The 26,857-nt window shown below is 36.9% G+C and overlaps 3 protein-coding genes and 1 long non-coding RNA gene across 7 annotated transcripts in view; 2 read left to right on the top strand and 2 right to left on the bottom strand.

The window, feature by feature from the left end:
* Positions 1-16,636, bottom strand: part of LOC126380640 (glycoprotein 3-alpha-L-fucosyltransferase A) — a 34,195-nt gene extending 17,559 nt beyond the window's left edge. Inside the window, exons 1-3 of the mRNA XM_050030188.1 lie at positions 16,347-16,636; positions 3,778-3,896; positions 899-1,135 (exon numbers count right to left, since the gene is read on the bottom strand). Coding sequence (XP_049886145.1) covers positions 899-1,057 — 159 coding nt within the window. The 5' untranslated portion in view covers positions 1,058-1,135; positions 3,778-3,896; positions 16,347-16,636. The remainder of the gene's footprint in view (positions 1-898; positions 1,136-3,777; positions 3,897-16,346) is intronic.
* Positions 9,813-16,344, top strand: LOC126380671 (uncharacterized). 4 transcript variants are annotated; one of them, XR_007568502.1, is made up of 5 exons: positions 9,813-10,002; positions 10,228-10,282; positions 10,951-11,123; positions 11,825-11,920; positions 16,100-16,344. It is a non-coding gene; the product is annotated as an uncharacterized LOC126380671 (long non-coding RNA). The 4 variants fall into 4 exon arrangements; XR_007568503.1 differs by having other exon boundaries at positions 9,814-10,002; positions 11,003-11,123; positions 16,069-16,341; XR_007568500.1 differs by having other exon boundaries at positions 9,814-10,002; positions 16,069-16,341.
* A 3,710-nt stretch (positions 16,637-20,346) lies between the features above and the next one.
* LOC126380648 (peroxisomal biogenesis factor 3) lies at positions 20,347-22,746 on the bottom strand. Its single transcript, XM_050030210.1, has 2 exons — positions 22,511-22,746; positions 20,347-22,035 (listed from the first exon to the last, which is right to left on the bottom strand). The coding sequence occupies exon 2, from the start codon at positions 21,814-21,816 to the stop codon at positions 20,695-20,697; it is 1,122 nt and encodes a 373-aa protein (XP_049886167.1). The 5' UTR covers positions 21,817-22,035; positions 22,511-22,746; the 3' UTR covers positions 20,347-20,694.
* A 285-nt stretch (positions 22,747-23,031) lies between these two features.
* Positions 23,032-23,953, top strand: LOC126380659 (proteasome assembly chaperone 2). The gene has a single exon (XM_050030225.1). The coding sequence runs from the start codon at positions 23,113-23,115 to the stop codon at positions 23,854-23,856; it is 744 nt and encodes a 247-aa protein (XP_049886182.1). The 5' UTR covers positions 23,032-23,112; the 3' UTR covers positions 23,857-23,953.
* Positions 23,954-26,857: the final 2,904 nt, after the last annotated feature.

Here is a 26,857-nt window from a genome sequence, read left to right as displayed (position 1 = left end):
GGATATGACCTTGTTTTCTATGATGACACTGTGTCGGCGCTAGCTTCTTTATCGATGTCTTATAGCTTTATAGTACTATGAGCATCAGAGCTAAACTGCGAACAGACAGACAGACAACCGACGGCTTTGGCGAACTTAAAAGGAATCCTTGTAGACCACTGAACCCTAAAAAGGGTGGATATGTTGACGTTTGATGTGTGAAATGAATGATCATAATTATATGTGAGATGGATATGATAATGTTGGGTGTCATGCATAGAACAACAGGGGCTTCCATGTCATGTCATGACATGAGTCATGAGTGAGTATTGACTAGGTACCTACCCTAAATTGGGTAAAATACGTTATGCCATAAGCCGATGAAGGCTGTATCGACAAAAGCGTGAATAATCCTTCACGCTTCGACGGCGCTTAAATAAAGGGTTGCCTATCTGGTTAACCCAATTACGCGTCAATAAGTTTAGGACACGTATCGAACCGGCGTCAGGGGCCGGAGGATAAACTATTGCAAAATAATAATAAAAAAAATATTCTGTTATTTGTTCATAAAACATGCTACAAGTATCTCCATATTTTGCCGCAATTTGGCAAGCAAACAATATTTATAAAATGTTTCAACTTTTGTAGTACTTATTTGTACAAGTAAATCATACACGCTTTCAGACGTTGTCGAATCTTTGGGATATCTCGAGAGCTGTCAAGCGCGAAAACTGCGAGAATTTGATGTGATTCCTGGTCGGTTGATTACACTCTATGTAATATTATATATATGAAAAGTGTCTTTGTTTGTTTGTTAGCGTCGGCGAGAGCCACAGCAGTTATGGGCAGTAGCAACAACAGCGCCAGCACCGCCCTGAGCGCTAGGGCACAAGCAGTGACCTGTCATGTCATGTCTTACTTGTTGAGGGGCGTGGGTCGGCGTCGGAGAGGGCAGGCGCGCGGAGGGCGCGGTCCGCAGCGGTTGGGGGCGCGGCAGCAGCAGTAGCGCCAGCGCCGTGAGCACCAGCAGCACGAGCAGCGCCCCGCGACGCAGCGCGCGCGCCACTCGCGCCCACATTCTCAGCGCTACCCGACCGACGCGCGCGCTTGCGCTTCGGCGCCCACCATTGCTCTCATACAACTATCATCTTCGCATCTGAAATGAATACTTATTTTGAAATGTCGTAACGCAGATATTTACAAGCAAAACTATAAGATCTAATGTGACTGGTATCCCGACTGATAAGGAGTTCAAGCTTACTCTACTATTACTTTTACTCTCGAAATTCTTTATTAATGTAAGGAGAACACATCCAAACTGAGAAATTCTTACTTTTCAGTTTTTAATTATTGTAAGTAAGTATATGTAAGTACGTAAATATGTATATATTTAACATATAGTAGGTAAATCCGAGCTTTACCCACCTGCCTGTTGTAAATAACTAAAATTTCTTATATAAAACGTCCAAAACTTATAAATGTAGTGTCATGAAAATAGTTAGTAATCTACTATAAATCAGGCCATAAAAATAAAGTTTATGTTTTCAGCATTCTGAAACTCGTAAAAGCAAGGGATTATGTAATCAACGAATAATAAAATTATTTCATGTGCTAACGTAGCGTGCACCATCGTGACTTTAAGTTGGTTAATATAACGTTATGTTTCGAAAATAAAATGGAACGCCTTCTGGGTTAATGAATTATTGATTTGTACCAAGCTCAAGCCAGCTACCATTTTACAATTGAATTTTGCGCCACTCCAGAGGATTAATAAGCGCTTAATACATTTCCAATTTCCTGTTATGTGAGGGACTTTCCAGGCTACGTTCCTCAAAAACAATATAGATGGCGCTGTATAGATTTTCCCTCGTTTAACCTTCTAATTTCATGGATAACAGACATATGCATCTTTTATCTTTGTTTTTGGGTACAAATGATGACCCCTTTTATCCAGGAACAATAACATCTTCCACCCTTTATTATTAGTACGATCAAAATTAAAGAGAAGCCTATACCTATATTAGGTAGCAACATAATTCTATACATGATGTACGAGCGAACTCGCACATTATTATTTTACGCTGACATATCTTTTCATATATATTGTAAATTACGCAAACTAGTGACAATTAAACACTCAATCTAAACGCACGTGCCTTTCCTTTCCGGAACCTAACAACGCAACATATATGTAGGGATTACGACCCGACATATTGGTCCATAGGTCGCTGGTTCATATCCGGCTCGAAGGACCAATATGTCGGGTCGTAATCCCTACATATATGTTGCGTTGTTAGGTTCCGGAAAGGAAAGGCACGTGCGTTTAGATTGAGTGTTTAATTGTCACTAGTTTGCGTAATTTACAATATATATGAAAAGATATGTCAGCGTAAAATAATAATGTGCGAGTTCGCTCGTACACATGATGTGATCCAAATATCAAGCAACAATTATTATTATACCTAATGCTGCTGCCATTGCATTGTATTTTTGAATAATTATGTTACCCGAGTAATGAGAAAATAGGTAATTATCACGTTAAATCTAAACAGCGCTTTCTGTATTCTTTTTTTGAAACCTAGCCTGAAAAGTCCCGCATTCCTTGGGTCATTAGTAAAATAAGAAAAATAAACGGAAATTCGTTTTCGGGTGCATAATAGGATTCATTTATACATTCCCCTATCCGATCACACCTCTGGATTTCACATTATAATATTTAACGTTGCGAATTTGCCACTAATGAGCAAGGCCTTGGAAATTGTATCCGGAATGTCGTTTACAATAATTTCAGGTCTATCAAAACTTTAAAATGACATAATTACCTGAACATTTACCTACATATTTATGTAGGTATTTACATACATATTTATGTGTATTTAGGTAAATGTTACTTATAATAGCTCTACAGCGGAAGGCCAGACAATCATTCCAGTAATATTGTATTAACTTCCTAAAGTCAACTAAGTTATTGAACACATGTACTGCTATTGAATTTCACAAGAAGACTAGGTAGATTATTGCATCTGGGATGGAGTCTCATGGAATGTAAAACCTTTATAGTGATCGCAACGGGATCGTGAACAGTAACACGACGTCTGCGACGTTGCGTCAATAAAGAGACTCTAGAGGGTTAAAAAAACCGCATTAAAATCGGATCATCCGTTTGGAAGCTACGATGCCACAGACTGACACATACACATTTACACAGACACGTCAAACTTATAACACCCCGTCGTTTTTGCGTCGGGGGTTAAAAATGGCCACATCGAAGCAATTCATCTAAAAAAGCAATACTGCAATTTCACATTTGCGCATATAAAAGTAAGTGCGCAATGCAAAGAAATGTCAAATTGCAATATTGCATGTTGAGATGAATTGCTTCGATGTCGAAAGCAACGTAAAAGAGCGAATACATATATTATACAAATCTAAATCGTCTTTCTATGTAAGTACATAGGTTTTAACTTTACAATTTTGCTACAGTTGGGACTAGCAAGCCGACTCAATTCACTTAATTAGTTTCGTGTTTGACTTGTACACTCATTATAGAAAATTAACTGAAAAACTCAATGACCTTCATCAGCGTGATTTGATGTCACGTTGTTGCCAGAATTGGACTACGAAGTAACAAACAGTTCGACGTTTGATATATTTTTAATGACGTCATAACTCTTTATTTCATACACATTGGTAGGTTTTGATAAATCAATGGGAAGTGTGCTTACCTATTCAAACCGTTAAGTGTTTGGATATGTCACAAATCGCGTCGCGTCGTGTTCTCTGTATCCCCAAACTTACCTCTGGCTAGGTTGCCTGACGTAGTGTCGAGCCGGAACATATCCGGAACTCTCAGCCATACACCAGTGAACTTTGCATCCGAATCCGTGTAGTAGAATCTCTGCGATCCCCGGGTAAACCTACAAACAGACAATCATTCCAGTAACATTGTATTAACCTCCTAAACTCAACTAAGTTATTGAACACATCTACAGCTATTGAATTTAACAAGAAGTAGGTGTTTAGTCTACATTATTACAAACATAGCACGGGGGTTCTCCGTAGTTTATTATTTAATTACTAGTAAGTGCATTTAATAATGCCATTGAAGTACCAATAACACGAGTTCAGCAGTAAATTATATTATGTACTGTAATAATTATGATTATCGTTTCCGCCTCAAGCATATTTATATGATACGAGTAGGTTTTTAATATAATGTATATGATTTATTTACTTAGGTAAGTTACATAAGAGTTATATTTATTTAATATATATTACTATGGTACTTAATATTCATTGTTCTAGACTAATCATTTGACTAGGTTACTTAGTCAAGCGATAAGCAACGTGGCTATCATGGTTTATGGTTCACACGGGTGTTTAAACTTTACACTATTTGTTAGGACAGTACTGTTACTTTACACAATAATGACGCTAAATGAGTACCGTTTTACGGACACTATTTCGAGCGACACACGACAAATATAAGGTATTAACGTACATTGGACACTTCTTCAGAAGTAAAAAGTATTAGGTATACTTATTTGTTGTCGCCCGCCTGATATAATTTAATTAATACCTCCATAATTAAACAACTTATAAGCACTTAACTAATAACAGTGTTGAATGTGACCTAACTTGATAACGTACAAGGACACATCATGAAATATAATACCCATTTATATTTTTGTTTCAGATACATAATAGTTTTTTTTTTCATTGATTTTATAGCGAACGGTTGCAGGGCGGAAATTGTAGTAATGTTTGTGCCCGTAACTATGCCTGTTGTTCACACAGAATCTCGGTATGGTGCATTGACGCCGTGTTGCGTTTTCAGCTTCGCGGCACTGTCCACGGAACTGAACCCGTGATGTCCTGTTCCCCCGTAAAAGGTACCTTCACCTACAGGCATCTTCTGGGCGAACTCGCTCCTAATAGGTCTCGTCAGTGCCTTTAGGTACCTACTTACATAAGGTCAGAGTACAAGAATGAAAATTTGGAGAAAAAAGCAGCCAGTGTCGTTACTTTTAGAGAGGTTTTTACAACAGGAACTTTCCGACGTTCTCGCGTTCCTGGTACCGCTGGTTCTGTGTGGATCGAGCTCAATCGTTGAGCCCGCTACCCGCATTCATAGGGTTATCAGAGATCAGTGTGGATTTATTCAATACGAATATGGAGCATTCTTTTATTTAGAGTATGAATGAAAAGTAGTCGCTCTCTCGCCGGAACCGGCGGAAATAGAAACTTTTGCCGCAGGTTGCCTGCGCGCTTGCACTACGTAGATATTTGCATCGCTTCGGCTTGTTTCTTTCGTATACTGATGGTGTAGCATTACATTATTATTTTTTCAAACATTTTAAGAGGACTATCAGTATTCCTTATGCTCATAGCTACAGTTTGCCACTTCTGTAATAAAGTTTTCCATCCTTTTTTGTACCTTATTTTCTACCGTATGGATTATGAAGTGGATGACTAACTTCAGCAATCCTGGTGTCACTATTATTGAGTCGCCAAAGGATCCGCACATGATACATTACGATTGACTATCTACTTACATCAGTATGGGACCAATGGTCCAATGTGCCTTCTAAAGCACGGATCATCTTACTTTCAGATAATCGAGCCGCGATCAGCCTGTAATGTTCTAACCTAGGTTCTAACCAAACTAGGGATCACAGTATTTTTTATGATATATCCCCACTGAGATTCGAAGTCAGGACTGCCGGAAAGCGAAGGCTGTGTTTTTTTGTATAGTTAGTATACATGTGGCATATTTCTACCCAAATAGTAGTCGCTGGTCGTCAGAAAATGCAGCGATTTTCGCGAACGGAAGTAAAAAGTACGCGGTGAACGAAACAAAAGAAAACGGTTTAACTGTCTATGAGATGTTGGTTGTAAAAAGAATTATGATGAAAAATAAATAAGTAATAAATAAATAAGTTTTAGTAAAGGTGATATGATAGTCTCGAACGTCCATTAAACTTAATCTCGTTATAAGAACGGGTTGTAAGGAGTCACACTTGTACAGTATGACAACATGCTCGGGATGATCAGCAGCACGAGACATGCACTGACCATGCATGGCGTTCAAGTCCTAATGATTTGGATAATCACTAAGAATGTATATTGCATTGAACAAATAAACGGTTAAATCGATTAGTTGAATGTGCCATTGCTTGTATTGACTACAAGTGGCATATATCGTACATAAAGTCAAGGTGAACCTAATAACATAATTATTTCGTCTCACGCCGATTCGTGCAACTGAAAAGCTATGAAGACTAAACATTATTTTGTAATTTTTGGTTTGGCTTTGGATACATTAATGTACCTACTGGATAATATTTGTTTGGTAGGTATCCGGCCTTGAAAGACTTGAAAGTTGTCATTTAAACAGCGGAATCGTTCATCGTTTAACCATACCTACTTTAGTAAATAGCAGATTAGCTTGTTTTTTCGTAAAATCGCGAGGCGAGACGACTTGAACAGCGAAACCTTATCTGCATTAAAAAAAAAAACACTCGAAACGTTTTCTCTATACTTACTTGTAAGCACTTATATACATAAATCCTTAAGAATGGTCGTTAAAATACTTATCTGTTATCAGAACTCTAATACGGTAAGCGTATCCTTTTCAATAAGTTCTTTTTCTTTAACCATTTCTTTCTAAAATGTACCTACATTTCATGTGCATTTATTTGCGTATTTATTTATTATCTATTTGTACACAATACTCCATATAAAAGGAACGTTCAAAGAAAGCAGACAGAACGGGTAAGCTTATCCCTTAACAATAAGATTTCTTCCATTTGTGTCATGTCTGCTACTACCTAACTGTAAGTACCTACGACATATGGTACCTACTGAGCAGTTCGATAAATTTGTAATTTAATTTATGGTGATACATTAATACCTACTAATAATACCCACGTGCGTCTAACAGATAGCTCGGAGAAGTGTGGGTACTTAGTTCATATTGCGATGGATGTACCTCTGATGCAACCAATGAGGGACTTTTCAGGCCACGTTTATCAAAAACAATATAGATGGCGCTGTACAGATATATGCATCTCTTATCTTTGTTGTTGGGTACAAATGATGACCTGCATTTAAAATGCCAAATACACAAAATATATTCAGATAAGTACCTGCAAATATAATGGATACCTACCTAAAAATACTATTTTTTAAGTTTTCATATTGTTTAATAGCGACAGGTGTATTGATTGAAAATCATGAATGGTATGAACAATAATATCAACATTCGTTGTACATAAATATTGCTAACCCATGAAGTATTTTTGTTGCAAATGAAGCGTAACTGAAGCGAAGTAAGAAAAAATTATAGTACAAAAAAGAAAACCACGGCAAAAGCGAGTTAACACCGTGCAAAAGTGGGTTCCATGTCCAGAAAACAGCTCAACTGTACATCACCCTAAGAAAACTGAAGCGGTAAATTCAACATTAAGTATAGGCGCGTATAAGGATTTCTTTTTACGCAATGCGGATTTGATATGTTACTTCAAAGAAACGTCTTAGCCCTATTACAAACGCTTGACGTACCTACCCCTATGCCGGGCAATGGGACACGGTATTTTGCTTGCGGTTTCATAAGTACCTACATTTACTTCCCAGTGCAGAAGGTATTAACGACGAACTTCACGCACTTATCTCCATACGACTCTTCCTCCACTAAAAAAAAAAAAACTCGACTCGGCATCAGGCTGAGCATTTTGGTATTTTAAGTTGACATTTACGTTCTCGACTTGAGTACTTTACTCATTGGAGTCGAGCATGTCGTACTGCCAACATAATACTACGAAAATAATGACGTCATACTTTACTGGAGTAAACTCGAGTTAGGTTGAGGCGCCGTTTAAGAATACCGATTTTCAGTTGAGTTTGAGGAAGACCTTGAGGTCCCTCAACATTTTAATATACGGGTGTACCTAATCACACACATCCCTCTTCACGCAATCCATCCACACTTATTCACTCACACTTTCTTGAGTCATCCCCTCCTCTATATCCATCCACATTCATACTCATCACTTTCCGCGTAAACCGCTAATAACGTTATCATTCATTCGTAAAATAAATTAATATTTTATTCGTAAAAAGTATCCTATAGTATCGTTTTCTAGAACGACATTTTTCATATTTGATTAAGTACAAGTAACAAATTATACTGTACCTACGCACATTTAATATTAAATTACTTAATTTAATTAAAACGTTAAAGTTATATTTACTTTCTATGGTTGATAAATAAATGTAAACTTTCTATGGATTCAATCAGGCTTGATTATAATTTTACGTGATCGACAATATTTTCGTTGCCACTTTTAAGTTTAAATTAAGTTGTAATTTCATATTTATTCTGCTACTAACTAACTTTCCGCCCGCTACTCCGTCTATGTGGAAGTTTCGTGGAAATCTTAGGAAAATTTTCATTTGGTTCTGTAAGAAAGAAATAGAAAACTTAAAAAAAAGATTTATGAATGGAATCAGTGAAGTCGTTGTCAAGTTTTGGCGTAAGGAGGGGAAATAGGGATTCATTTTACTTATTTATCTTTCATTTATTATTACCTGCTTACCTATTATCTATTTTCTTTTCCTTGATTGGTATTTTTTATACTTTTTGCACTTGGACTAATATGTAGGTATTGTAGACCCGTGGATGCGAAAACTACTTTGGAGTCTCAGAATAAAATCGATCTATGAGTTGTATTTTTGGAGCTTGGCCAAGAAATTACGATAAAGCAGACTACCTATGCTGCTGCTGAATTTCCTCAATACCTCCTTGGATGTTCTCGTGCCTCTGCACCGATGATGGCGCGAAATATTCATACCACCGAGAGTCCTTACTAATCTGTTTATAAGTGTTATCATGAGCGCTTTGTGGGCAGGATGACATAATAACATATTATAATTATGAAATTTACTGCGTTTCTCTCGCAAGCGTGAGTAACTTAACATCATCGATTGGGATAAACAGTGGTTTAAATTCTTGCTACACGCCGTACACATACTACTTTGACAATCCTCTTTCCATCACATGCAATTTTCTTTATCATCATAATAGGCTGTAATGGAAACTTTAAATTAACAAATCATTTAAGTACTTAATGTTGTCTACCGATTGAATGAATGGGACATACAACGGGATATTTGATTGAAATTTTGGATTTTAAGTATGTGATTATAGCTCACTGGATGACGAAAAATAGCTGCGTTCTGGTCTCATCCAGAAGTTCTCAAATAGGGCCTTAAAATGTGGCGAAATGGTTCCAATAAAGGATGGTAGGTACGGCAGCGTATGCTTCGCGCTCGACTTGGCGGGGGCACTGCCGTGCACCGCGATTCTTTGTATTTGTAACGTCGACCACATTTGTTGAAGTCTAGTTTGGTAATCTCGATGCTTTGCTAATGACGAGTGCCAACAGACGCGGTCGTTGGTCGCCGACGTAGATACACTGAGTACAACGATCTATTGATGTCTACATCTGCCGAATACTCATAGAAAACAATGTAAATTATTCAACACAGTTGTCACGACCACACCTATTATCTAGGTTTATTAGGAAGACGACTCTATGCCGTCAGTAATGAATTTTACCTTCTAGCAATAGCATTTACGTATAAGCTTATCAGTCACACTCTGAACTGTCTGAGTGGAACGTAAGTATACGAAAAACATTTTTGAATTTTTATGTCATAAGTAAAATGTGAAAACCCGACAATACATTTATTTCGACACTATAAAAGTTGAAGCATTTTGCAATGCCAGATACTTAACGCACGTAGCCTTGTTGATAACATAAAACTGAATGTTTCATACTTGATCGAATAGGTATATAAAGAAATGTGAGTAACGAACGCATCTAAGTTTACTTTAAAAAAATGTTGTTAAATAATTTAAATTTACACTTTATAGTACTTAATACTTACTTAATTCCGGAAAAAGTAGTTTGATATTTTCGTCTTTGTACGAGACATGCCTAATATGCATTTACCGACTGGGTAAGTTGAAAGTTATGTAGTTAGTAACACTCAGATTTTTAGTGCCGATATTTTAATACTTAGTTCTATGTTTTTGTGCCATTTTTATTGTAACGACAGTCATTTCTTTTTTCGTGACTTCTGTGCGGGTCACGCTGCAGTAATACCCCTCAGTGATAATGATAACATTAACACATTAGTCCGCTAACTTTTGTTCTTAAATTATTTTTATTCTTTACATTTTAGAGGATTTAGATAAGTCTATATTTTCACGTCACTCTGGAGATGGAAAAAAGGTTAAGTAAGTATACTACTTGTATAGTCTTCTTTTATTTTTTTCTTAGTACAGGTTTTTTTCTGGAAGGAGGATAATAATTAATTATACTGAACTATAGAAATTTGACTTTCAAAGTGCTCTCTGATAATCCTACATTAAAAGTAGACTCTTTTGAATTGTACCATACCTAATTGAAATTGAAAAAATCGAATTCTTCGCATATACCTACTACTGTGAAATCTGCAGTTACAATAGATGTTAAGATGTTTGTTTGTGTGGACCGCCAGTCGGTGCAAAACATGTAGTGCAACCGAATGCGATTCTGTCCGTAAACATTTACTTTCCGTTCAACACCCCGTAGCCTTATCGATTGTCATCCTTTTAAATTCGAGGAAAGTCGGCCAGTGGAAACCAATTCATATACATCACAATGTTTTTTGCGCGATGCGTATATACAAACAATTGACTGTTTTTATATTGTATAGCCTCTGTGGAATGCATGTAGTCACAAATAACAATAATATTATTAATAATAATATAGGCCCGAGATATGGAAACGACATACAATATAATAATAAAAAAGTTTATTTAGGTAAAACCTATTACGCCGTACGCCAATTACAGATACAAAAATCGCGTTAAGTATGTTAAGAAAACGCTCAGTACTTACTGTATTTTTGGAATTTTGTTAGGATACTTAGATACCAAAAGTGTTACCCCAGTCTACAGAAGTGAAAATCCTAGGTCTGTGGCTTCGGATCTATGCTAATCACGTGGCGTTCGGAAAATCGCGAAGTAAGCTTCATGATTTGGCTTGCAATTTAAAAAAAGGTGTAGGCATCCTATGGAAACAGTCACTGTATAGGTAAGTACTTATACCTTTCACACCCTTGAAATGAGCGACCTACATAAGTTTATCAAATCTGTGGTGATGTATGCCATGAAACCTAGTTTGACGGCTTATCATCGTCTCTTATGGCGTCAATGGCGATAATGGATTATTATGATGACTGAATTATACGGGATTGGTTACAAATGAAAATGAACTCAGCATTCCATCACATTACGTTTAGCGCTTACAGTACTTATAAGTAAATATATTTTATAAGCATTACAGTATTATAATAGCCTGTGTGGTCTAGTGGTTAGAGCGTTAGGCTCACGATCTGAAGGTCCGGGTTCGATTCCCGATGGGGACATTGTCGAAATCACTTTGTGAGACTGTCCTTTGTTTGGTAAGGACTTTTCAGGCTTGAATCACCTGATTGTCCGGAAAAGTAAGATGATTCCGTGTTTCGGAGGGCACGTTAAGCCGTTGGTCCCGGCTATTAGCCGTAAAAACACCTCTACCAACCCGCATTGGAGTGTAGCGTGGTGGAGTATGCTCCATACCCCCTCCGGTTGATTGAGGGGAGGCCTGTGCCCAGCAGTGGGATATATAGGCTGTTTATGTTCATGCGTATCAATCTAATCAACAAAGATACCCTTTTGGAATATTGATTAAAGTAGACCTTAGATAAGATACCTACGTCAGCCAGTTCAGCAGCAAAGCTTATAAATTTCCAGGTCGGAGCGGTAGCGCCTTCTAACGGCGACACATAATAAATAAAAAAAAATGAATTTGTTTCTGTAAATCAGTTACAATTATTGGACAGGTCCCGGGTAAGTAATCAGGGGGGTTAAAATGGCCACATCGAAGCAATTCATCTAAGAAAGCAATACTTATTGCTATTTGACATTTGTTTGCATTGCGCACTTACTTTTATATGCGCAAATGTCAAATTGCAATATTGCTTTCTTAAAAGAATTGCTTCGATGTGGCCATTTTACCCCCCAGATTCTTGTGTTGGGAATGACCCGCAACTTCCCTTAAGGCTAGGTAGCTACAGTTTTACAGATAATTGAGCCTTTTAATTTAGATAACATTAAGTTTAGTTTGAGTTAATTAATGTAAGTTAGTGTTTACTTTTTAAGTAAGTTATAATTTTAGATGTTGGTAGGTTTATATATTACTTAGTTAATTTTTTTTTGGCCTGTGTGTGTGAGAGAGTGGGCGTGGGTGTTTTATGTAATATATCAGTAAGTATGCCCTTTTTTGAAGTACCGATTATGATCAAAATATAATGGTATGGTAAGTCTTTGGGAAAGGTGCTCTAGTTCTTCGTTGGTTATAAATTCAAATCGGTGATTCGGCGGACAGAATACATGGCAGACAGGACACGTCAGAACAGAGAGAACCAAGAATCAACACACAAACTCCTCAAGAAGCATGTTGCATGGGTAGTTGGGGGCTCGGTATGAGGGGTTTGTGTACAACACAATGCGGGCACATGTAGTAGCAGTTTCCATGGACGATTATTATTATTGCAGGTTCATAATATACCGCCGCAGGTGCGTAATATAATGTTTTAATCGAATTCAGAAGAAAGGTTCTATATTCGACGATTCGTTTTTTAAAACGGTAGCCTTGTACTTAGGATCATTTTATTGTCCGTTTTTCTCTCTTTCTAGATCATTTCTTCTCGCGAACGCGTGGAGGTATCAAATTGAAATTAACATCTAATTTAATACTAGCTATGTTTGTGCTCCCTTAAAGCTGTAAACAAATCAAGCTTCTAAAGCTTATTACAATTTTTATTACAATGATATTAAGATTATGTAAAATATATTAATTTAATTCCTACTTATTTACTGTTGTCTATGTCTAGCTTCTAAATCTAAGCGTTTCTTCAACTATGCGCCGCATAATCCAAATCCTTTGGTAGTTGAGGGTTTCGAAAGTATCGTGCTTAGACGATAGGGTACCAAAAAATTTCGACGCCCTAGACGGAACGATTTTGACGACCCGATTTCTCTAGCCATAGAGCCGTAAACTGTTTGGGGGGTCAGTCGGGTAAAATAAAAAAAATCATTGCATGATGAACCGAAGTACCAGGTTCGGTCAGAACAAATCAGTCAGTTTGGCCCGCAAATAAATAGTTAAGGCTTCGGCATGCCAAAAGCGGCAGCAGCGCAGGCGCAGCGCGGCTTTTGTTGTAATATCTACAAAATTACTTGGTAGTTTGAGTGCCTACGGTGGCAGCGCAGTTTAGCGTGCGTCACGGCTTTGCACGAATTAATCATCAGATTAGTGCGTAATAATAAATGTTTATACAGGCATGATTTTAAAGACAAATATTACAGAATCAACGTTGTATGTATGGGACCTTTTCCTCGCTACGTCATTAGAAAAGCCGTCAGTATGATGCTTCGCCCATCAATTGCCTATTAATAAAGCTACGTCTGTTCTACAGACGGATTAATCGGTCGTTGGGGGCTGATCAATACGAGTAGTAGGTACTCCTGTATCTGCCGATGATGGCGTTAAGAGGTTGAATTGTGACAACTAAACGCGGTTGTGACGCGGACACCGCGCTGCTCGAAACCTTAAATAGTAAGTAAGGAATAGTCACCTACCTACAGAATATAATATCAGCTCTAAAGCTAGATTACCTTACCAGTGACTGAACACGTGTAAGCCTAATCAGTTGATATTGTTAAAGTTAGGTACTCTGCACTCCCGCGATACAGAAAAAAATGCTAAAGCGGCGTTCGCCAGAAAAAAACCTCTAAAAAGGGGATGACAATGAGTATATGTAATGAGCATTTATATAATTTGAAAAAAAAAAGTAATTGCGTAGAGTTGAAAGGCAAACGCTAAATAACGCTGCACACTTGCCTAGGGGTCACCTATAACGTTTCGGGCCGCGATTTTATTGTACTTATCTAATTTCTGAGTTTGTAAATACACGTTCACACAGATGATCACATTTTAGGTATATGCACATATCCCGTTCTCTGTTTGGGCTGAATTGGGTTTAGTAGGTACCTTTGTGCGCGTGCGTCGGATGTCACACGCACCGTTATCGTTCTCTCTACATTCGCGCATAAATATGAGCTGTAATTCAATACCGTTCCAATTTTTTTATATTTTACTGCTGTGTGACATTGGGCGCCTAACACAATATGCTTATCAGAAGCGGTATGGCTGAAGAACAGAGTAGAGGTCCCGGGTTCGATTCCCGCTTGGGTCACAATGTAGCAGCATGGTGGAATATTCCCTGTACCCAGAGGGATGCATTAGAGAATGCAGAGCGTATTCCACCACGCATAAGATGGTGCCTTGCGCCCACGCAAGTGTCTCGATCCACGATTTATGTCTACTTATTATAGTTTAGATGTAAGTACGTATACTTTTATTACAAATTCGCATTGCATAGTTCGCCAATAGCAAATCAGAGGTAGGTATATAAGTAATTCTATTGTAGGTGGCAAAAAACAATCACTATTTAAAAGTAACAGTAGGAAATGGCAACGTAAACTATAAATATTCCTGTTTGACTATTAATGTTTTCATAATATCTCGGTACCAATACGGACCGGATAAAATGTATTTCGTTTAAGTACTTACCACAATAATAATTTAGAGTACAAAAGGGGTACTTTACTCGTTAGTTACGAGCAATATTAGCAAAGAATTGGAAAGGAAAGCAGCGATATCCGTTTGCGGTTGCAGCGGAAGTCTGTCTGAGTGTCACTTGGCTGTGTCAGAATGCAGTAAAAAAAAAAAACATTGTGTGAAGGTTATCGAGCGACTTGAGACTTCGGCAAATGGGTGGGCTACCAGCTCAGAGATAACCATCGTATGTAGCGTACTGCAACACACATTGTGTGGAGTACGGTCACGAGTACTAATATGTATACAATTTAAAACTGTTTTGACAAATTAAACCATAAGTTTCGTTAAATGTCAAATATGATAGTGCGACAGGGTTCTAAAGTGTATACATGATATTGATCATGACTGTACGCTACATACAGGTTGATTGAGGGAAGGCCTCCGCCCAGCACTAGGATGTAGATATATAGATTGTTTATATACTTACATTAAAAACAAATATTGAAATAAAAAAATGATTTGACTGATATGGGATCTTGGGTAAATAACCCTCATTTTTGCTACGTCGCAAACGGGTAAAAACTGTTCAGGTAACGGATCAGATAAACGGAGTTGGCTGGAAGAGATCTCTTTTAGAGATAAGTCCATCTTTTGTAAGTACCAATATATTTTTTGTCATTATTAACTATATTAATGTGTACAATAAAGAGTTTAATAAAGTTGATGCAAAGGAAATACATAGGTAATTTTTATACTTACAGAATAATTTTGATGAACACAACATTGTAATACGTGCAATAATAAATTTATGCATTCATTTAGGCTTTGTAAATTTATAAAGCTGATGTTAAGCGGTAGGCACAAGTAGCAACTTGACTCATTTGGACATGCCTTTTGATTATTAATTAATCTCGCAATTGTTCATCAACCATCACTCCATATCGGATTCAACTAAATTGGTTTGTTAGCCACACGTGGACTGTGTGACCTTATTTACCTATTACAACATGGATTTTTAATTACCTTTCACCTTTGTTCAAACTAAGTATATTTACTATGCACAGAGTAACACTCTCACTGTCACACATGTAATTAACAAAGGGACAATAAAAATGACCGCGTCAATTTAAACAACTTTCATAAACTTTGAATATGTACTTATACTACTTACAGAAAAGTGACCAATTAGTTGGTTTTAACTTTTTAACTTATTATCAGGTTACAACGATTGCATGTAATTACACGAAAGTTTAATGTGGCTTTCGATAATTCATACTCTCACACATCGAGTTATGAAATCACAATTACCGCAAGATACTGACGACAACAATAACTTAAATATTGTAACACTCACTTCGTTATTTTGTTTCAGGTATTAAAATGAGGTTTATGTTTGATTTTAGATAAGAAAACAATTATTAAAAATATGGAGTTACTGACGACATAACATTTCGATTGATATTCTATAGTTTTTTAGTTTACTGAACTTCACCAAAAGTTAAAGAAACTGCAATTGACGCTACAACTACGTTACGTAAGTAATTTCCATGACCGGTACGTGAAGCACGATATAAGTTGTTTCATACTAGATATTTCAATTGGAAAAATAATTGAACGGAATAAAACACTATATAGCGATTTTTCACTTACATATAAAAAGCGTGTGCCGCTGATAAGGACTGCAACGTTGTAAAGCCTCAGTGCGCTCGGCAAGAGGCGTACGTAATAAAATGTTGTCACAAATTTTGGTATGATCACAACATAATTAGGAAGGTTTCCAGCGTGGTGTGTTTGGGGTGTTTTCGCGTGTTCACGTCGATAAGGCGAGCGAGAGGCGCGCGCTCGGCGGCTTCCAGCGGGTTATTGGCGGCACGGCGCGGGCTGCGCGCGCACTGCCCTCCGCATGGCGCATGCCGCATACTCGCTCCGCATTGACGGCAGCTACGCATCCGCGGATCGCGATGCACAACGCTAAACAAAGCTTCTGACAACAAACAACACTTTCCTGACTTGTAATGCTAGTGTGCTGGAACAGTCAGCTGATAGGTACTCGCTACCTGGCAGAAACGATAGGATGCAATTGATTTGATGCTGACAAATTTAGTAGTCAAACAATTCATGGCGGGGATAGTTCAATACGTTTTTATTGGATTTATAATTAGGTATATTAAATCTGAAAAACTAATTGGTTCATGAGCTTCCGAATCTATCATCTACTAGTGATGTAAATGTAAAGCGAGTATCAGTACTTATTCGCATTCGCTTTTTAGGACAAAATAAGAACAATATATGTTATAAAAGTTGTCTAAAAATTGGGAAATTCGGGGTAAAGTGGGCGTTCTTTTTTCTATAGGATTTTTCATGAACTGGCTAAATAAATTAAATTCGAAGACATTTGTTTTGGACAGGACTACGTTTGTCGGGTCAGCTACTATAATCATAATACCAAATTAATTAACAGGAACGTGTGGCAGTGCTATTTTGTTGAAAAATCCGTGGATTTCCTTATTTTTCCAGGGTATCGCTTGAACTTTTTTTACTAAAATGTGTCCCAGTAAGTAGGACGGAATATTTAGAAGGTTCACCGGAAAAATAAACATCCCAGCTCCACGCGGTTTTCCAAAGCTTGGTTTTGCACTTTTGGTACAGCGTATCTATATGTGCGATCTGGGGGTTAAAATGGCCACATCGACGCAATTCATCTAAAAAAAGCAATATTGCAATTTGACTTTTGCGCATATAAAAGTAAGTGCGCAATGCAAACAAATGTCAAAAAGCAATATTGCTTTCTTAGATGAATTGCTTCGATGTGGCTATTTTAACCCCCCTGTTTTACTATATTTTTGTGTTTATGATGTGTCGTGTTAAAATGGAGCCATACCTAGACAAATGGCACCAGATGTAGAAAGTGGATTTACATTCGCGAATATTAGTGTCAGATTAACGTATTCGCATTCGCGAATCTTGAAAAATCGATATTCTTTACATCACTAACCTACCTATGAATGTAAAAACGACGACGCCTTACCAACGTCTGTAGACGACATCTAAGATAATTGGAAAACTTCTAATCTAACGCATTCAATCACGGTAATTGGTTTAGGTCCTTCCAACCGGCTAAGGGAAATCCAGCTCAATAGTTTAGGTCAGGTTAGGTAACATAGGTAGGTAAGTACCTCCGAAACGCATTTCTCGGGAATGTGGGTTTCCTCACGATGTTGTCCTTCACCGCCGAGCATGTGATAATCATTTATGATCCAAACTTGAATTCGAAAACCAATTCGAAATTCATTACATTAGGCCCGTGCTGATATTCGTATCTGCAACTTTACAGTGAGAGTTAAGCTTTCTTCCAACTGGGCTATAACGGCTATTTACATTTTTTTTATTTATTAATACGTATATTTGTTTATATAGGTATGTATCCAGGTACCAGTAATTTATTCCTAGTATAGAACAGGACAGGATGTTTTACTAATAAGTAGTAAGTAGGTACCTACCTACTATTTATTCCTCCTGTAGTATGTCTGTATTTAGCTAGCTACTTATATTTTTAAATGGCTCATTTCGAATAAACGCTTAAGTTTGAAGTTAAAACGAATCGATTTAGCACTTGGTAGATGGAACAAATTATGTTAAGGGTACTTATAAATAAATAATAAATAGTATTACTATAATTACTTACAATATCACCGTAACTAATGAAACACACGGAGCAAATGAACCAATTTGTACAAAAGTATTTCGATTGCGTGTAATAAAATACCGACACGCTATTAGCAGCTTGCGATGACTTACGTTAATTTAGTACTACGATATTAGAACGCAGTTGAGTTTAAAATAGGCGTCCTGCATACTGCTTGACCAGCAGCGCAGCGTTAAGAAATTCAATCCGAATTGACAGAAGATTCCGGCGAGTGTATTACCAACTTCTTCTAAATTATTTATTTTTAACGTGATGCTTCCGCCTGTCCGTCTCGCAACAGCGACAACCAAAACAAACTATTTTTTGAATTTACTTGACATCTCTGACACTAGAAACGAAAAACAGCGGCTTTGATACTAATTTAACACCTGTTGTAATTTATCAAATCAGCCTAAATACAAGACACGAACATCATTATTGTAGACGTACTCATTCAGAAAGAAAATAGTTTGGTATTAAAGTGGCAAAGCTCTTGCCTATTATTAATGGGTTTCAAATGTTTTTTAGTAGGTAGGCCCTATATTTTTCGTGAATGAACTCTTTTTGTTTCAAACAGATGTTCTACTTAGAATTTTACTTTGACGGTATCTTATAGATGCACAAGATACTATGATACCGTTATAAAACACAAACAAACAAATAACCAAACAAACAAATAATCGAATATCTAAAATTGGGTACAAATTATGAAATTCTGATTACTAAATAAAGATAGATCTAAAGGCGACAAAAAACGTTATCTTTTCCTGTTTAACTCATTTATGAATTTTAATAAAGAAATTGTCGACATTTTGTCACGTTTTTTTATGACGTCACAGGTTGCTTTTTCATACAAATGCCATAGCAATTTCGTGTTTTGACTTTTAGTAAAAAGTAGCCCAGACCTCGTCCACGCTACCACCATCCATACGCGGCCGTCCTTGCCCGGAAATGTTTCGTCAACGACGCCATTTAACCACAAGTTGCGGGGTGAATCAGGGTCGACAATTAAATCGAGATTTACCTTTAGCGAAAGCCGCTACTCACCCCATTTCCGATGTGGCAACATATCGGGTAAGTAGACAACATATCCGTTAACCCCCTCTGATTTGACTAGTTGGAAACTACCTTATTATGGTAATAAACTGAGTAAGCAGGTAGAGAATCTCTATCAGATACGAGGTACGGTATCAACGAAATTAGACAGTAATTACGTACAGTTAGTTGCAGCTAGTGTTGCCGAACTATCGATTGTATGTATAAAATAGTTCATACGTACCAACATAAACCAAATACCAACGGGTCAGGCAGAGCCGCATTAATAAATCAGAAGGAGAAAAAACGGAACGGGGTGGAGGAAAGTCTATGGTTGTAAAGCACATGGCAAGGAATGGATCCGGATTTTAGCCTACAGACGCGACATAATACAGGGTGTTAGTATCCGTACGACTATTTGTACGCGTACTTGTACGGGGCGTAATGGTGACATTGTAACGAATTCAGCTCATGATTCTGAGTTAATATCAAGTGGAATTCGACTCTCCACCTATCACGTTGTCTAATAGAAAGCTCGGTGAGGCGTGGGTACTTAGGTCATCTTGCGGTGGATGTATCTCTGACTACGCTATTTGGGATATTCTCGTGAACTTATGTATCTGGAATTCACCTTGGAAGTTGGAACCTAAGGTTGGAATATCAAAAACATCTAAGTGTTCTATTTCTATTGGAAGTATTTTTGCGAAATACCTACTACAAGGAGGTTTATATGTTTTTCAGTAAATACCTAATCAATGATGTAATAATTTTATATACCGGACAGACATACCGACAAATAAGCAAGCAACATGATAGCAACAACAAAACATGAACTTGAACAATAACTTCAAAAAACAATTTTATTTTCAGTAACACTCTTCTCTTGAATTACTCATGGAAACATTCACACTTAAATCAAAGATAAAACAATGACATTGAGCCACTTTTATTAATTTCCCCAAAGTATTTTATTTTACAAAATAATACAATTTAACCCTAACAAATTGTAAGAATATGTTTTCTATTCAAAAAATTGTGACAGAAATATTCAACATAATTCAATTGTATGAAGCTTTACAAAAGTTTGTTGAATTACTTTTTAAGACATAAATTACATTCCAGACAAGAGAAATGCCATTTAAATAAAGTGTATGATTTCACTACAAAGCTATCCTAGCTAATTGGAAAATAAACCATTACCCATACAATACTTCAAGAGTTTCTTAAGCTAAATATTAATTATTTGAAATAAGAGGTCAGATATAGGTACAGTAAAGTCTATGCACTACTGAACACCTCATATATATTTGCACCCAACAGTTTCAACTTGTCGTTCAGTGTAAGTTGCTGGGTCAGGAGGTCTGGAATGTTAGTATTCTCTTTGCATGTGTTCTTAGTTACCAGTTCATTGATCACAGGTAAAAGCTTTACTAGATGTAATTCTGCTTTATTCACATCTACAAAGGGGGTGGCCGGTGTTCCTAATTTTAATGCTCCATTTGTTATGACATGATCCTCGCCAAGTTCTAAATGATTCTTAGTCACTGGAACTGACTTTGAAACAAATAAGTTTGCAACTTCATCAATCACAGATGAAAAGCTTCGACTTACTGATGACATTGTCACAGAGGTAATTTCATCACTTTCTAAAATATCCATTGTTTCCTTTACAATTGTGTCAAGTTTTGCTTCATTTATTTCTGTGTGACCAACTAAGTAATATACCATTTTCCTTACGGGATCTCCTTCTACAGTGTCTGTGCATAAAATAGTTTGAATAGACCAAAACATTTGTTCCACTTCTTGAAGGGTAATTTTCTTTTTTAATGACACAGGCTCCAGAACTCTTTTTACTGCCTTTTCTATGTGTCTGACTAAGTCCTCCACACCCGGCCCTACAAAGTGATGACACAAAGACAAGTACTTAGCTTGTAGGTCACTGTCTATGAGTGACTGCTCATCATGAACAGAATCTCTATATAGGTATCCTCCTATAATGTTCAGTTGTACTCTTAAGGTCACTTGAAGTATACACAATGCATACACAAGGACACAAATCCTGGTAAAAATCATAATTTTCAACTGCTCCCATAGCTCTAATTTATTCTCTGGGTTTTCTTGCAGCTTTTGCACTATTTCTTCCGTGTTGAGTACGCTTAAAATGCTTTCCGAGACAATTTTGGATAACGACAGAATTGTCTGGTTGCAAGTGCGTTCTGTGCTTTCAAAATGTTGTTTCTTGCGTGTCATCTCAAAGAACTTCTTTGCCTCATTCTCCTGCCATTCTCTCAGTTTACGCTGAGCATAATTTGTCAACAAGTACAACCCACCAAACACTGCACCAGTGACTATGAACTTCCTCTTGTGGCGGTGTAAAAAGCTTTTGAAACTCGAAAACATGTTTACAATTTACTTTCTTCACTTTATTTATTGAAACTCAAGAGGGGCGTCAGAACGGTATTTAGTTGTGCTCATTAGGCGCTTTGTGATAAATGTGGTAGCATCAATAAATCTTTCTACACAGTTCATGATGCACACTTCAGTCTTGGTGTCGAGACGGGGTGAAGGACGTCCCATACAAGTGTCCCAGCATGTGTCAGTCAAGCCGTGAACCAAAACCTGAAAAACATTCACCAAATTCTAAACAAAACTACAAAATTTGTACTAAGTAAATCAGGGCTTTAAAATCTTTTGAGATGATGGTAAAATATTCTAAGACAACATAATATTTAATTAGAGTTTATCTTTGGTAATTGCAGGCTTCTTAAACTAATGATATTATCAAGTAAATAAAATGTGTTGAAATAATTAAGTAATCCATAGACAAAAGACACTTCACAATGTCCTGCAAGTATAAGTGAATAAATTACTTTGCGACTATTGATCTTTCTCCGTAAAGAGGACAAAGGTCAGCATTAATTATTTGTGTATGGAAAATGGTAAATAACGCGGTGTAGCATAATGCGTCACAGAAAAAAATAACCATAGAAGGAAGGAGGATAAGTGATTGGACAACGAAATTCCAAAAAAATAAGAACATATATGAAGGATACATGTGCAATACAAACTACAAAGATATAAGATAAAAATTAACCTGAAAACGTTGCTTCTGTGTTTCGGTCAAGATAAAGTCTTCTAGCTGTGGATCAACATTTTGCTTCTCTGTCATAATAAGTAAAATTCAATCGCGAATAATTTGTATTCTTACAACTTATCAATAATCTTTTCTAATTTTATATATCGGCATTTAAAATTTCGAAACGATTGGCCGTAGCAAACTAACTAAAGCCAAGAAAAGAAAGAAAGACTGGATTTCGGAATATGACATGACATGACTGACTGACAGACAAAAGTGACAACACAAACGTAACGTTCCGGTTTTACATTTATAAATAAAATAAATAATATTTATTTACTATTATATTTTCGCTACTATAACAGTAAATATTCCATAGGATTATTAGAATGGAATTTAGTTTAATTTTGGGATGCTATGAGATGCACCTGTTATTATATATTCAAACCAATTTAGAAAGGAAGGACAAATTATTATTACAATTGGCTGAATGTGTAATTTCCGATGCAATTAGAGATGCGAAAAAGTAAACTGTCAGTTTCAATGATTCGCATAACCTTAAATACATATATTGTTTTGATTTGTAATTTTGTGAATAAATTCGATTCAAGTCTTTGAAGATGACTCAGAAAAGCATTTGGAAATTTTACGAAGACCATGATTTAAATGGCTATACGCTAATAATCCCGAGTGTTGCTGTGGGTAACGTGGGACAACTCGCCTGTGACTTGCTGATTTCCAGTTTGGATATGCAAAAAATAGCATCCATGTACAGTCCTGCACTCATTCCGGTGTTGGGGTATGACCCTTATGATCTCAACTCCGACAATCTTTCAAGTTGCTGCGAAGTTTACAAGTGTGTTTCAAGAAACGTTGCAGTCTTACAGCTGCGAGCACCGCTGGTTTACAAATATGCGCGAGAATTTTTAGAAAACTTGGTCAAAACATACAAAGAAAAGCAAATAAAGGATATTATTATACTATCAAGTAGTTTTGCACATGAGAAAAAACATATTCTTACTTCGCCTTTTAGATACATGACCAATGACATTTGTTCTCATAAGAATGGCATTGTTGCTTTAAATTGGATGGAACACGAGTCACCTGATGGCACTTTGAAGATATATGGCGGAGGATTTGCAACACTTCTATTTGAAATCAGTTCAGAAAATGGGATGCCATGTCTAATATTATACAAGTACTGCTCAGAAGGAGACAACATTCCAGATGCTTATGATATGATTAATTATTTAACAGATATTGTGCCTCTATTCAAGGATAAAAGTGATCTCTTGTCACAGCTTGTGCAACCTGTCTCATGGAAGCTGCTGTTTGGCCGACCACCACCACGTGACATTTATTGATTGTGGTTACCTTGTTAATATTTTCAAAATTACATGTCTTTTTTAAATAAAATGTTGTGTGGATTATGTTACTAGTAAACACTCATGATCTAGGTAATTGAGGCATATTTATCTTATTTACCTACCTAATGAACCTATCAAGTAAATCACATAATATTATATTATAGCCACCAGCCGTACCTTTGCATAGGTAACCAGAGGATATTCCTACATTATTTTTTCTGTCATTGTACCAAATGGTCGTGTCATAGAAGTGGCCAAAGCTCGCGACAGCAAACAATTCAGGTTCTCGATACGGCTCCGCCGGCGGTGTGGTCGGCGTTTTCCCTCTTCCGTCCCGGCGGCAACCCGGCACACCCTGGACAGTCCATACAAAAATCTCATGCTCGCTGTATGCCGCGACCGCAACGCGAGTGCGACCGAGACAGTCGACGCGCTCTTCCCCTTACTCCTTAACGAGTTAAAGTCATTTAAGAGTAATGTAATACTCAGAAACTGCTTGTAGGTACCTACCTATCTCATCGCGCAGTGTCACCATACGGATCATCATTCCCTTACAACCAAAAGTGGCTGCAAGTTGTCTTCTGATGACTTGTGGCTCTGCCCTTCCCATTACGGAGTAATCCCAAGCAAGAGTTAGGGCGTGTGTGTAGAAAAACCTTGCGGTTTTTGCATCACGTACCTAATTTATGTTTTCGCGCGATACTTAGTTTAAAAGGGTGTTGGGACCCTACCTAGTACCTAGATGGCGTACGTATAGCACATTCAGTGTAAAACATAAATAAATTAGTCTTTTTCTCATTTAGGTACCATTATTTCTGAGGCTTCATTTTATTTTTGCCACAAGAGGAAAAATAGTAAAGTATTTTCTATAAATTATTGATTACCATACATAACTATTTACTAAGTTTCTATATTTCTGTTACATATAAACGTAAATATACTTTTTCAAAACGTATTAACATATAGCGAGGATCCCAACACCCGTAAATTTTGCGATAAGTTCTGATAATTGATTGAATTTGTATGATGTGAAGGGAAATCAGGGACTATCCGGGCTACCTACGTTTCCCAAAAAAATATACAGATGGTGGTGGATACTTTCAACGTAAAAATAAACACGAGATAGTAGTTAAAATGTGTACAAATCGCAATAGTACTTATTAGTAATAATGAATAGGTATGTATTTATGAAGATCTTACAATTTAACACCAGCATTTCAACTCCCAGCGCTTACCGACGCGTCTGTAAATAATTATTCTGGTAAGCGTTAAGTAGAGAATCATTATTTTTCGCTTTTCAAAGGAACGTTTTTGTGTCGGGAGGCTTTTTATTTTATTTATTGAGTTTTTTTTAAGTAGGTACGGTTTTGTAACATTATATTTACTACATAACATCATTTCATAAGAGTAGGTAATACAAGCGCGCAAAAGAGAGCTTGCGAGAGTGCGTATTATAAAAGGATTACATCCTATTTAAAATTTTATAGGATTTTCCACTTTTCGCGCGCAGTTAATGCCTACCTATCGTAAAAAGTGTATTCGTGTATAATAAAGAACTAAATAGGTATAATATTTGCTCTTCACGAGTATACTAGGTAGGTTATATTGATTCTACAACCGCTGGTAAGTAGATAAAAGTTATCAGAGGATGGTGTAGGTATTCATACCTGTGGGAACATTCCCTAATTGTTGATTCAGCCAGTGCGGCGTACCCTAATTAAATGTATTAGCCTTCGCGGTCTTGTGCGTTAGCAAGGAACGGTCTTAAAATTCCACTCATGTTTTCAATCAATACGAATTATGGTACAATGTTTAGATTAGGTATTCTTTGTTCATCCCATTTACATAGTATCGTGTGACGACTATTATACTTCTGGTTACCCCAATTGGTAATCCTAACTACTCAAATAGGTAGCTTGGTAGTTACTAGCAAGTTACCTAGATAGGTAGGTACTATGGTTTTTGATTGCTGGAATGTGTAAGGGCGTTACGAGATGCAGTTTATGAAACTCAAGTTATATGCGGATGAGTTTATGTTTTAATTCGTGTCTCGTGGAACTAATGCAGGATATTTCCCGGATGAATAGTTAAAACTGACATCGGACATTACGCCCGTAGTCCCGGGGCCGGGCCGGGTGGAACTACAACTGCAATCATCCCGACACGTTACAATTTGCCGACGGCCCCGGAACTTTCCCGTCCATTGTAATGGACGCACTTATGTCAGTATTTTACCGTACCGGTTTATACTAAGTAGGTAAGTAGATATAGGTACTTAATATGTATTTTATAGTGTTGCCGATCGATAGTCGACTATCGATGGTTAATAGTATCGATAACACCTTTCTTTCTTTCGATAGGACGATAGTTTTGATAGCAGTCGATGCTATTGAAGCTCACAGAAACAAAACTATCGATTGTTTTGAACTATCGATTGTCTTTGTACAAGAACAACAATCAACCTACCTGTAATGTACCTGGGGGACATTTTACCACTTTGGAAGAATCTCTCGCGCAAATTATTCAGTTTAGAAAAAAATGATAAAAAATGAAACCTCAATATTATTTTTGAAAACCTATCCATAGACACCCCACACGTATGGGTTTGATGAAAAAAACTATTTTGAGTTTCAGTTCTAAGTATGGGCAACCCCCAAAAATTATTGTTTTTTTTTCTGTTTTTGTGTGAAAATGTTAATGTGGTTCACAGAATACATCTACTTACCAAGTTTCGACAGTTTCGGAAAAAAGTGGCTATGACATATGGACGGACAGACACACATGACGAATCCATAAGGGTTCCGTTTTTGCTATTTGGCTACGGAACCCTAAAAAGTAAATATTTAATCAATAAGTAATAAAGTAAAATATCTATTATAAATAAAAATAAATGCATTCAATAAAAGCCTGTATAGGTTGTATGTTTTTATTTTTTATTCAAAATATGTTATTTACCACCTTTAAGAACGTTATAAGAAACTAGCTACAATGTATGAGA

This window comes from Pectinophora gossypiella, chromosome Z, assembly GCF_024362695.1.
Source record: "Pectinophora gossypiella chromosome Z, ilPecGoss1.1, whole genome shotgun sequence".
Classification (NCBI taxonomy): domain Eukaryota; kingdom Metazoa; phylum Arthropoda; class Insecta; order Lepidoptera; family Gelechiidae; genus Pectinophora; species Pectinophora gossypiella.
This window is presented reverse-complemented; position numbering and strand designations above follow the sequence as displayed.

Excerpts from the sequence above, each read along its gene's own strand:
- LOC126380659 (XM_050030225.1), top strand. The coding sequence starts at position 23,113 with ATGACTCAGAAAAGCATTTGGAAATTTTACGAAGACCATGATTTAAAT.
- LOC126380648 (XM_050030210.1), bottom strand. The coding sequence starts at position 21,816 with ATGTTTTCGAGTTTCAAAAGCTTTTTACACCGCCACAAGAGGAAGTTC.